This window comes from Echeneis naucrates, chromosome 20 (genome assembly GCF_900963305.1).
Source record: "Echeneis naucrates chromosome 20, fEcheNa1.1, whole genome shotgun sequence".
In the NCBI taxonomy this organism is placed as follows: Eukaryota; Metazoa; Chordata; class Actinopteri; order Carangiformes; family Echeneidae; genus Echeneis; species Echeneis naucrates.
In genome coordinates, this window is record NC_042530.1 from 3182780 (window position 1) to 3194915 (window position 12136).

Consider the following 12136-nt stretch of genomic DNA (forward strand, 5'->3'; position numbering starts at 1 on the left):
TGTGAGACAGTCGGAGTTAGTCATAAGATCTGCCAGTTCATCAGAGGAACCAAACTGATCTCCACGGGGACTGTGTGTGTGTTTGTTTTTTGTGTGTGTACCTGTACAGAGTCCAGCTCCGTGGGCGGGGCCTCCCTCCTTCACTTGCTTGACGAAAATGGTGTCCATTGGCTCCAGGCGGTTTCGCTGTCTCCCTGGTAACCAGAGAGAGAGAGAGAGAGAGAGAGAGAGAGAAAGAGCAGATGCACCGAGGCGACTGGTCACACAGCGAGGAAGAGGAGCATCGGCAGAGGCAGAACTAGGACACATCACACTGAAACCGAAAATGCAACCGCAACACATTTTCTTTACTTTTACTATTGCTTTACTTTGAACTTTTTCCTTCTGGGGTTTACCCATCATCATTTGAAAAGCACCCATACAATATGGTCATAAAATGCCTATGTTTGGATTTTGGGCAAAAGAAGAACGTGTCTGAACAACATTTCTGGTAATAAACTGTAATTCATGTGGCCGTCATTTGAACTTTGTTTTATTGTTATACTACTGCCCACATCTGAAAGTAACAGTTAATCATTAATCAATGAATTATTCAGATAATAAAAAAAGAAATAAAAATAAAAATGTGGGACTAAACATAGATAATTTTAGACAAAAGCATGAATCAAATTAATGAAGACAATGAAACACAGCTTAGTGTTGGTTTTTCTAAATAAAGCATACACAAATTTTCTTCTGTGGCATTGGCGGCCAGACCAATCAAAAACAAACTCATCCTCTGAAAATAGCAGCACCCCAAACACTGAGCATCTCTCGCTTCACTCATCCTTTGGATGACTGTGCTCTGCCGTCAGATGTGTCCTTCACAAGGGGACAGTGAGGAAGGTCGGACGATGCTGATAGAGCAACATGCAGACGGCTTTGGTGTCGTGTGACGCACAGACACAGCACGCCATGTTGTGTGAAGTGCAAGAGATAAGCTGGAGGAAATGTGGCTAATTACGTCTTTATCTTTGCTCTCTAATTTGATGCATAGTTATGTGCAAAACACACAGCAGTCGAGCAGCCGAGTATATGAGCCTGGTAAATTTGTTTTTGCCTCAATCCTCAATCGGATTTGGCCTCAGCTGCCTTTTAAAGGCAGACTTTGAAAAAATGCAACATCAGAGCAGCCCTCTGCGCTCTCCTGAGGGAAACGCCAGGCGTGTATGCTGTTTCCATGAATGCTCTGCTTCATCTACACACAGGAGCAGAGAAATTCCCGGTGCGTGCGGCCCCTGATCGACTGCACTCGAGCAGATGGGGGTTCAAAGTGGTCCTGAAGAACAACTTCAGAAGGTGAGGAGGGAAAAGTGTCTTTGAATTGTCTGTTTTTACATCAGTGTAGGAATCCCAATCTGTAATATCACAGTTTCCAGCCCCCCTTAGCTTCTCTGTAAGCATAAAACAACACCAACAGGGGTTAATAATGTTTAACACTTGGACCTTTTCAAACCACAAGAAGTAAAACAGGGAAAGTCATTCTTCAAACTAAAAGCCCTCCATAGTCAGTCTAAGCTGCGTTGAGTCCAAATTCATTTACGTACTACAGTATGAAGCCACTTGGCTGCAGACTTGCTGTTGTTGCAGGCTCATTTTACAGCCAGTAGACGGCAGTAGAGCACATAAAATGGCTGCGTGTGTTCACCTTCATGCTCGTGCTGCTCTAACTGGATGACCTGAGCGTTGATTGTTTGACAAAAACTGCAGGCAGCAGGATGAAAAAATGTGATGATGCAATTACCTGTAACATTTTTGACACAATGTCAGATGCGACTGAGCCATGCTGGAGGGTGCAGATGTCAACTAATACTCCCTGTGTGTGTGTGTGTGTGCGCTAGGCAGATTCCCAATCCAGAGCCAATCTCAATGAGCTCCGACTCTGCAGCACAAATTGGATTTTGGAAGTTTCCATGGCCTGCAGCTGGATGAACAGGATTAAATGCGGAAAACTAAAGCTTCGGACATTTTTAATGCTCCCGACTGTCTTATTGAAGCATCAACTACTCTGTGGATTAATGAAACACATCAGCCTATATTCAGCTGTTCCAAAACACAAGTTTCACGACCTCTGCTATTCTTGGGTGGTAGTTGGTACAATAAGGAAGAATAACACACGTGTATAAGCTTTTACACTTCACTGCACTGTTTCGCACAACAGTATGAGCTATTTTAAGCAGCTTTTCACCTTAAGCTTTTTTTTAGGTACTTACATGTATTTGTGTTCAAACTGGATAAAAATCTACACTGACCGGTACAGCTCACTGATAACAAAGCAGTTGATAAGAATTAGATTATAATAAGTATTTCTGGTGGTAAAAAAAAATGGCAAACAATTTTGAAACTGTCTAAACAGCAGCTGATACAACTTTGAAAATTGAACTGAATGTGAACTTAATCTGAGACGTTATTGAGACACATCCCGCCCACATTCTAATGATACATCACTGTTTCTTTTTGTTCAGCTCCTTCTGGTCCAGTCCAGCAGCGAACGGCCTTCTACTGGCATGGCTGAGTGTCAGCGCTGCTCTTTGGCCTCGACAAGCTCTGGTTTGGCTGCCGTCCCTGGCTGCACAGCTGGGCCTGGTTGTGTGGGCCGGCTCCCCGCTCCCCGCTCCCCCGTTGTTTTGGGTTAGATAATGTTATTCTACAGAGGGCTGGGCCCGCTGCCCGCTCTCTGCATTAACCCTGGTGTAATACCTCTTCATGCAACTCGCTGGTCCTGACCGGTTGTGCTGCTCGCACATTTACAAACACTGCACCCGCATACAAATGTCCTGGTACACAAAAACCCACACCAATGCAGATGCCTTGCTTGTTCCTCGCTCCGATACTGAGGAGGAGGTGTTCTTCTCCAACTTTCCCAACACTTCAAACACAGAGGAGCAGAGGAAGAAAAAGGAGGAGGACTGTGTGTGTTTAGATGGCTATCTATGTCAGGTCCCTTCCAGCAGAGAAATATGAAAATGTGAGGCACATGGTCCTGGCACACAGACATCCCCCCATCGTGTGGGAAGGTCAAAGCACAAGTACACTTCACATAAATCCATAAACTCCCAACTTCCTTCAAAAGAACTGCGTGTTTTATTGTCAAACTCTGGCCTGAAGAAACTGGACTGCTTAAAGACAGCAGATTAAGGCCATGAAAATAAATACTGTAATTCTGTCTTTGCTTCCTCTATTCCCATGAATTTTGTATACAGTTCACACACAAACTAGTCCAAACACAACTCCTCTTTGAAAGCTTAAACTCTGCTGAAACACCTGTGTAGCCAAATCCTGACCTCCTTGAAACACTTAAGAAACTCACATCCGTCCAAACTGTGTCAACAGACTTTGTCAGATGGCAAAAAGACTTTTAGGTGCCAGTCTGAGACCGACGGGTCTCATTTGACTGCACTCTGTAAACAGCCAGAGCTTTATGCCAGAAACTCAGCACACACTGGAGGAGGGTATGTCAACACGCCTTAAAGCCCCTGTCATCACTGTTAGTGTGAAGTTGGGAGTTTGTCCTTCCACATAAGTAAACAACTGAGTAAACTTTATTTATCCAGTAGATTTATAAACAGTAGTTACATATGGAAAAAAGGAGAAACAGCACTAACCCTAACGGACTGATGACTGATTTCTGATTCACAAAAACAGCTAAAGTACATTTACATGTCTGGTATGGTTCTTTAATATTTGGTGATAAAATCATCATGTCACCATGATGCACACTGAGCGTGACATTTAACATGTTAACACAAAACTCAAAGAGCAAATTCAATGGTATGAGTAATAACGTCACTGAGGAGAAAGGTAGTGTCACTAACGACTATAGTCAGATCCCAAATACAAAAAAATGAAGTAAATAAAAGAAGAGCATGTAAAAATGCTGCCAACATACATTAATGTCTCTAAATGGATGATGGGGGGGGTGCATTGTGACCCCCATGTCTGTTCAAACACAATCTGTGGTGCCAGATATGACAGGAAATTCCACCACATGATGGCAACTGACCAAACGGCATCTGCAGAGTGGAAACTGTGGTGACATTAACTTTTTTTTTTTTTTTATTGATTCGAAGCGACTTCACCCATAATTGATTATACCTGTGTCAAATTTCCTTCGACAACTGGCTGTTTGTCCAAGTATTGGTTACGTCTTTAAGTGGAAGGGTGTCCTCACCACTCACTGTCCACCTCATTTATATTAATAAGGGTTGGCTGTGTAATGCTATGAAATTATCATAATGGAGAATCTGATACAGTTTCAGCAAAGAAACTGAACATTACAGCCGTCATGAAGTGGGATTTACTGCCCGAAAAGTGTTGGCTAAGTGGACCTGATATGAGCAATCAAGTGGACATTCACATGCAGAGATAAATTCCTGGAGGGCATTTCAGAATAAGTCACTTCTCCGACTGTTACATTCCTATCCTGGGGGAGACATACCAGTGCAGTAGCCCGACACCGCTGCTACATCAGTCTGCTGTGCTGCTCTTCAACAACACGCAGATTCACACACAAGCATGAAGAGACAAACACACACACACACACACCTGGTGTTTTTTCCACCACAGACAGGAAGATGGTGGAGTACTTTCCATCACTTTTCTTTTTATTTTCCTTGAAATTCCAAATAGCAAAACCCACCCAGGGGAAAGAGGATATGTACTGACATTAGCCTGACCGCACTGCAAAAAAAAAAAAAAAAGATTCAATGTTTTGTTTTCTTTCTATAAAACAAGCCAAACTATCTATCTAACCACGGGAGTGAACAAGTGACGAACATCTGGACACAGACGTGGGGATTTTAGCCAGCGATGCTGCTTCTTGCTTCTAGAAATGTGTTTAAAGGAGCAAATTGGCTGTGATACACTTTCTGCAGAGAGCTGAGGGTGGTGTCAGTTAAATCTGAACAAAACCAATAAGACAGGAGTAAAAGTGTAAGGACTGGGTTACACTGTATGTTTATGTGCTCCAATGTCACTTTTAATCATAGCGCACTGATTGCAGCCATTGAAAAACTGAATTAAAAACAATACTGTATTGACATTTACTCGAGGAGCAGCAGATGAGTCCTCCCCATCGTTGGATTTTGGAGAGTTAGTAAATCCAGCAGCATTCCCAAAGACAGCATGATGGTTGATAAGCCTTTGATAAGCTCTTATAATCAACTCACAGGGTTTACACTGCACTACAGGAACAACAGTGTTTTCCATATGGATTGTCAACCGGTGCTGACGCTGACCTTTAGCTGGAGGGAAGCAGCTTTTTGACCTTTAGCACATGATGTAACTAATCACTGAGTGCATATTATGAAAAACCTCCTTTCTGTCTGTCTCTTTCAGGAAGTAAACCGGCCATCAGTCCTGCTGGGCTCGACACGGGCAGGAACGGTGCAGTAACACTGTAAGGGGAGCAAACGGCCATTTATTTGGACATCTGCCAATGAAAATTTATATGACTTGACTGTTGATGATCGGACTTCCAAATGTGTGGGTCTATATCATACTGAACAAACAAGCTGTCATATTTACAGTGACTCACTCAACCTAAAAACATCTGAGTGTAAACACTGGTCTCTACTCTGAACTCTGCATGCAGGCCGAATTAACAGAAAAACATTGTGACAAAAAAACTGCTGGATCTCAGGAGAGTAAGGGAAAAAAACAAAAAACTGGCACTTAAAGGACCAGTTCAACATTTTTTAGGAAGCCGGCTTATTCGCTCTCCTGTCGACTATCCATATTAAATAATACCTTAAGTCTGTACAAAGGCTGAAACTGTAGTTCTGACTGGGACCTGTAACAACCTGCAGGACGGCTATGTCAACCTTTTTCCAGCTCTGCGCTACGCAAAGCTCAACTAAAAAACACTCCTGTGGTATCAACATTTCATCTAACTTGAGGAAAGACAAAATTTCTGCTTGAAGAAGTCATTCTCCGCAGTGAGAAGGGAGACAGAGAAAGAGGAGAGTGGGAGAGAACGATACGAGCAAGGGCAGATTGAGGAGCACAGAGAGGGGGAAGAGAAGAGAAAGACAAAACTTTGGACACAGCTTTGTTAAAGAAGGTGGGGCATTAAAAAGCCCGCTGGAGAATACTGGGGAATTCTGTTTGCTTGTGCTGCACTACGTTCCCTCTGCAGACATTATGAGAGCGAACCAAAACCTGAACCAGGAAAAAAAACGGTGGGGGAAATAAAACTGGTGTCTGCGGAGCAAAGTGTTTCACGTTGAATGAAAAACAAATATTTGAACAGATGGTGAAATTTTTATGTTTATTCTCTCGCTGCGCCGAGGTACAGCGGCTTCACAAGCAAAGCACAAAATGCCTCATTTGGATTTTGCCCTTCCAACAACTTGCTAAAACACAGCTGAGCAGAAAGAGATACAGGAAAGGGAGAGACAGACAGAAGAGGAGGGGAAGTGAGATAGAGAGGAAGATTTGAGATAACAACCGTTTGGTATGTACACAACCACTGCGAAAGGAAATAAACACATCCATACTTAAACACACACACAAAAGTAAGCCAAATCTTTCCTGCCGTCCACTACGGACCTTCATACTGTATGTCAAGGTTTACATTTATTTATGTGTGTCTGTGTGTGGACATGCCTGTGTGTGTGTGTGTGTGTGCACGAGTGCGTTTTCTGTTGGCTTGAAGCGTTTCCAGCGCCAACACCCAGCTAGTCAACATGCGGTCAGCAGGCCCCCCTTCTCTCCAAACACCAACAGCCTCATCACACACTGGCCCGGAGTCAAGCAAATAAACGGCGCTGCAGCACGCCGGGGAGGCTGACCAGGCTGCAGCGAACATCACAGACCTGACTCAGGCAGAATGCAACTTTTTATAATCAACATTAAAATAACCAAACACATGGGATGGATTATCTGTCTGGGCTATGTTTGTTTTTGATGATGTGTTTTTGGGTGTTATGGGGCGTATCCCATATGCTGGTGATTGCGACCAGCAGTGTGCTTAGTTGTCACATAACAACAGCAACAATGTGTAGACATCAGTTTAAAAAAAAAAAAAAAGACACCAGAGCCAAATACCACTTATTTCAGAAGAGAAATCCTTAAAGAAGTTGGAAAAATGAAAATTCTAAGTCGACAGTTCAACTATAGCAACAAGCTGAGTCCTGTTCTGCTAGAAAGACTGCAAATTTTTCTCAATTCAGGGTTCAGGGCACACAACTTTCCAAGTATACATTTGAAGACAGCAGCTTTACAAGTCTGTCCCTCTTAAAAGGCTTCGAATGTGTCCATCTGTTTTCTGTGCAATGGGGAATCTGTCTTTGTGGCCAGAACTACCCAAAGATCGACTGTGTGATGTCGCCCCTGAATTGAGACACAGCTTGTTTAATGAAATCTTATCAGAAGCTCCAGAACAGATACTTATTGGATCTGGTTATTAGACTTATAATTACCTTAATCAAAGTTCTTCTGAATATAAATCCTTCAGAAGTCTGTCTTCAGTACGTTTAGTTCAGTTAAAGTGACTTAACTGAACAGCTGACCTACACCTAAATGACAAAACTGCTCCACTTCCTAAACCGCAGCAGCCCAGAATAATGGAAATCTACCACAGAGAGACAACTGAGCAGAACATGAAGTCGTCACGTTGAGGGTATGTTTTCTGGACCTGAAGCTGGATCTGAGTATCTATCTTCTTACTGTGGTTTGGTCTGTCAACACGATGCAGGCGCAAACACTTTGAATGGTTTGTTCTGCCTTCAGCATGGCGGGAAAACTAAAGTGCTTTCAATGCTACTACATTTCTAATCATGAACTAATGTAGCTGGGTACTGATTCTTGTTTTCTGCCTCTGTTTGCATTCCTGTCCTTCCTGACATCCATTACTGATGCCCTGTTACCTGTCAGCATCATCACCCCTGCTGAGAGGCAAAGGAGGATTTATGAGACTGGAAGCGGGCCAAGCCAGGCGACTTCCTGTGGCAACCATAAGACGGGTGGGGGGGGGGCTCTACAGGAGGCTCTGCCATGTCCTGCTCTTTGCAATGGATGGAGATTTAACTACATAAGCACACAAACACACACAATGTCACAGTAGTTGGCCGGGGGACTCCTTTCTGAAATCAAAGTTCATAAAATGCAACAATGCTTCGCTGTGTTTATTCCGTGAAGGATTTCCTCCCGCCACAGCAGCCCCCCATGTGTTTGTCAGTTGTTAAATGTTCTGAGGCCTGTGTTGAATGAAGTGGGTAGATGGTGAGGGGTTAAAATGGGACGGAAGGGAGGGGAGGGTGGCTGTGAGGAATGTGACACAGAGAGCCAAGAGAGATGATGAGTGACACTTAGAGGAATCTCTCAATTTCCTGTTCAGATGTGTTTAAGAGTCAGCTTTATCACAACAGGACTCCGTTCACTCTCCTTTAACCCTGAATTCTTCACTTTCACTGTCCACTCATGACATAACAACTCACTGAATCACACCTGGTGGGAGTCTGGATGCTTCACAGGCTAGACAAACAGCTCGTAGGGAGGGGGTCCCTCTCCCTTTTTTCCCTATTTATTTGAGACAAACCAAAAGTAAAAAAAACAATTGTGCTTTTCCCAGAAATGAACCGTGTTGTTTTCAACAGTCAGTTTAGTTTATTAAAAAAATCTATATGAAGTGAGTCAGAGGAAAGAATCCAACTGCGTTAAATCACTTAAAACAACAAAAGTGATTTTGTTTGAGATTGTTAGAGATTATTTTTATTGTGTTTGCAACGTGAGTGCCATTGCACATATGTTTTGGGTTCGTTTCTGCTACACTGACATAAAAACGTGTTAGAGGGCTGTTTGAAAGGGACTTCTAATGAAGTGCAGCAGAGCCATCCTCCTGCATTCACACTGTGCCGCAGACGTGAGCAGAGTACTGAAGGACTGGACTGACTAGCCGGATGCTCTGAGGAATGCCGAGGCCTTGCCAAGCTCACAGCTCAGCTCTGACTGCCGCGCTGAACAGCAACGACTAAAGACTCAAACAACAACGTGCAGCATGACACCACCCGTGTGACAGCTTCACCTGCAGCACACTGTGTACACTGGATTTAGGAGCACTTCCTGACCCAAAGCCGTCAGCGGGGGGGGGGGGGGGGGGGGTGAATTCCCCCGGTGCTGACGATGAGACGTTAGCGAAAGACACAAAACTCGAAATTCATTTATTGAGTTGAGGAGAGAGAGTGGATCAGATTATTGGTCTGTCTGTCCTGATTAGGAAAAGCTGGGACTGAACGTTTTTTGTGCTGTTCTCACTGCAGCACCTGAGGCCCCACCTCCCAATGCAGCAGTTTAAAATAAAAAGTGCAGGTTCACACACTCACCTCGGCTGCCATTCTCTTCATCCTGGAAGAAAAGAGAGACACGTTAGATTAACATGTAGATATGTTTATGATGGATTAATGTAAATACAATAAGCCATCATAGTTTGTCATTTATTTACTCATGCATCCATTAATGAGTTGATCAGCAGAATTGAGCTGGAGTCATTCAACAAGCAAAAGTGTCTTAATATTTACTGCTTCAAATGTTTCTGTTTGCACTGGAAATCGAAAATATTCAGGATTTCCACTGCTCTTCAGACAAAAAAAGGGAAGTTAAGATGTGACCTTGGAATAATTTCCCCTGCCACATTAGACTATTTGGTCTATGAAACCAAACCAAACCACCAAAGAAATAACTGAATAAGAGCTTAAGCAGTATTAAGAAACAAGAATCAACCTCAAGGGTTTCCAAATTCAAGCCTACAACTTAGTGCGGTCGAGTGAACACTTGTGACGGTGCAGAGCATCTGTGTCAGAAAATAAGCCACCTGATAGTTACGTTTGTGTGTTTGGATGTTTTTTCTTCATTTCCTCACCACATGAAATCTTAATTTCCCTCAGAGCTCCAGATAAAATCCAACCACTCCTGCTTTAATCCACCTCCCCTCAGTGACACACATGCTGTCCATGGATCCTTGAAGACTCCCTGCTCTCCCAAGGCTTTCTTTAAAACCACCAGAACCTCCTCGGTCCAACACCAATATCCTCAAATCATGATTAGTCAAGAGCTCTGATCCAAGATCCTTAAAGTAATTATAATGAAATGCAATGAATGTACAAGGATGAAGATTTATTTTTTTTTCTTTTCATCCTCCTGTCAGTTGGGGTTATGTAACGGGAGAACTGGTTAGGAGTTACAGTGAGTGTGTCCTGACGGATTGAAATTTAAAAGGTTCCAGTTTAAACATTTCCCAGAATCCCATCTTATGATAAGAAGACTAAAAGACAGCTGGCTGAGGGTCAGACAGCCTCTTTCATGCTAAACTCTTGTTTCTTGGCAGAATTTTTTTTAAGATACATTTACTGCCTTTATGTTATATTGTATGCATCTTTTATCAGCTCAGTGCAAATCCAAAACGTTTGAATTAGACAAAAGAAGCACTGAACAACTCTGTGAACCCAAAGAAGGCCACTGAGAGAGAGGCTAACTGTTGTGCCATAGTGTCTCCTTCAACATGCACCTCCACAGCCAAGAGCTATAAACTCAACATACTACACTAACTTCGAAGGAAATCCTTCTGTGCAAACAGAGGACGTTGTCAAAATACACTTCAGAGAAAAGTAAACCCAACTTATCCTGAATTATCACTTAAAAAAACTAATACGAGGCAGGCAGCGATAAGCTGACCTGAAACACCAGCGTGTTTTCCCATTAGAGGAGCCCTGTCGTATTTACCCAAAGCCCTTTAGTCTGTGTCAGCCTATGCCCATTAGGAGCCGGAAGTGCTGTCACGTCAGGATTAATACCAAAGGGCAGATTGGTTCTGATGTTATCCAGAGGACGGCTGGCAGAGTTCCCAGGTGGGATGATACAAGTCAGAAAAACCCCGCTGTACAAGCACCACTAACATTACAAAACACCGCAGTCTGGCCAGCGATGCCGAGACACATCTGAACGGCAATATGAAAATGGAAACGACCCAAGTGGTGTGTCTGAACAACGTCCACTTAAAACATTAGCTAATCCTTTAATTGTTCAGTCCAAAAATATACAAAAATAAAGCAAATTTCCTTCACAGAGTCTGAAAACTTAAAGTGACATCTTCGAGTCAAAAAAAAAAAACAAAACAACAACAACAAAACGTTACTTCCACTTTCCCATCAAATCAAAACAAACGGCACCATCAACAACTGAGAAGCAACAATCAGTGAGTTTTTATGATTCCTTATTAAAAAGAAAAAGGTGACTTTGACTGTTTCCAATCAAAACAGCTGCAGACTAATGTTCAGTGAGGGTTGTGTGTCATTGATGGAAACTATTCTCCCCAAGACCCACAAAGCTGCTCACGGCCCGAGAAAATGGCCTCAAAGGCACTTAACAAAAGAATAAAACCACAACAATGCATGAACGGATCTTCGTTATGACAAGTTAGCATATATTATGACAAGTATGAGATTACTATGTAGTATTGAACTTGGACGCAACTCTACTAACCCAATAGTGCTGGTGTTGTTTCGGGGCCGTGCTCAAACAGCAGCTGACAGTCATAATATCCGTTCGTGTCTCACACATCTGCTGTTTTCTAATCAACACAGACACTGAAAAGCTAAACGAACACCAGTTTCGTGATTATAATCTGGAACTGTGACCTGTAGTTATAACTTTCAGGCTTTTGACAGGGAGGCCAGAGTTAGCACAGAGGACAAGAAGCAGCAAGGTTTTTGGAGAGAAGCTTCGGTTCAGTCAAAAAATTCAAGCCCAGTACAAGTTCACCCCAGCTCTCTGCTGATCAGTTTCAGTTCAAAACAAGTCACTGCTATCTAAAACTACACATGAAATCAAATTCAATTTCCTAAAACAACTGAAAAACCTGCCAGTGATCTGAGATCAGTTCATCTGTTTCTAATGTAATGTCCCTTTGCGCTCAGACGTGTGACAGTGTTTGAATGGAGTCAGATCTGACTACTCACTGAGCTTACATCACTTGATTCAACATTAGTTTGTTTACCCTGAAAACACCAGCAAGTTTTGTTTTTTTTTTCTTCAACCCGTCAGAATCTTTTGGCTCTGAAGTACGTCAGATGCTGTGAAGGTCCCAGTGTGAGACAATGTG

The 12136-nt window shown here is 42.9% G+C and overlaps 1 protein-coding gene across 3 annotated transcripts in view; it reads right to left on the reverse strand.

Moving 5' to 3' along the window:
* arhgap21a (Rho GTPase activating protein 21a) overlaps nucleotides 1-12136 on the reverse strand; it is a 67467-nt gene that overhangs the window by 22022 nt on the left and 33309 nt on the right. For all 3 annotated transcript variants that reach the window (XM_029529001.1, XM_029529000.1, XM_029528999.1), the window contains exons 3-4: nucleotides 9363-9384; nucleotides 102-194 (exon numbers count right to left, since the gene is read on the reverse strand). In XM_029529001.1, coding sequence (XP_029384861.1) covers nucleotides 102-194; nucleotides 9363-9384 — 115 coding nt within the window. The remainder of the gene's footprint in view (nucleotides 1-101; nucleotides 195-9362; nucleotides 9385-12136) is intronic.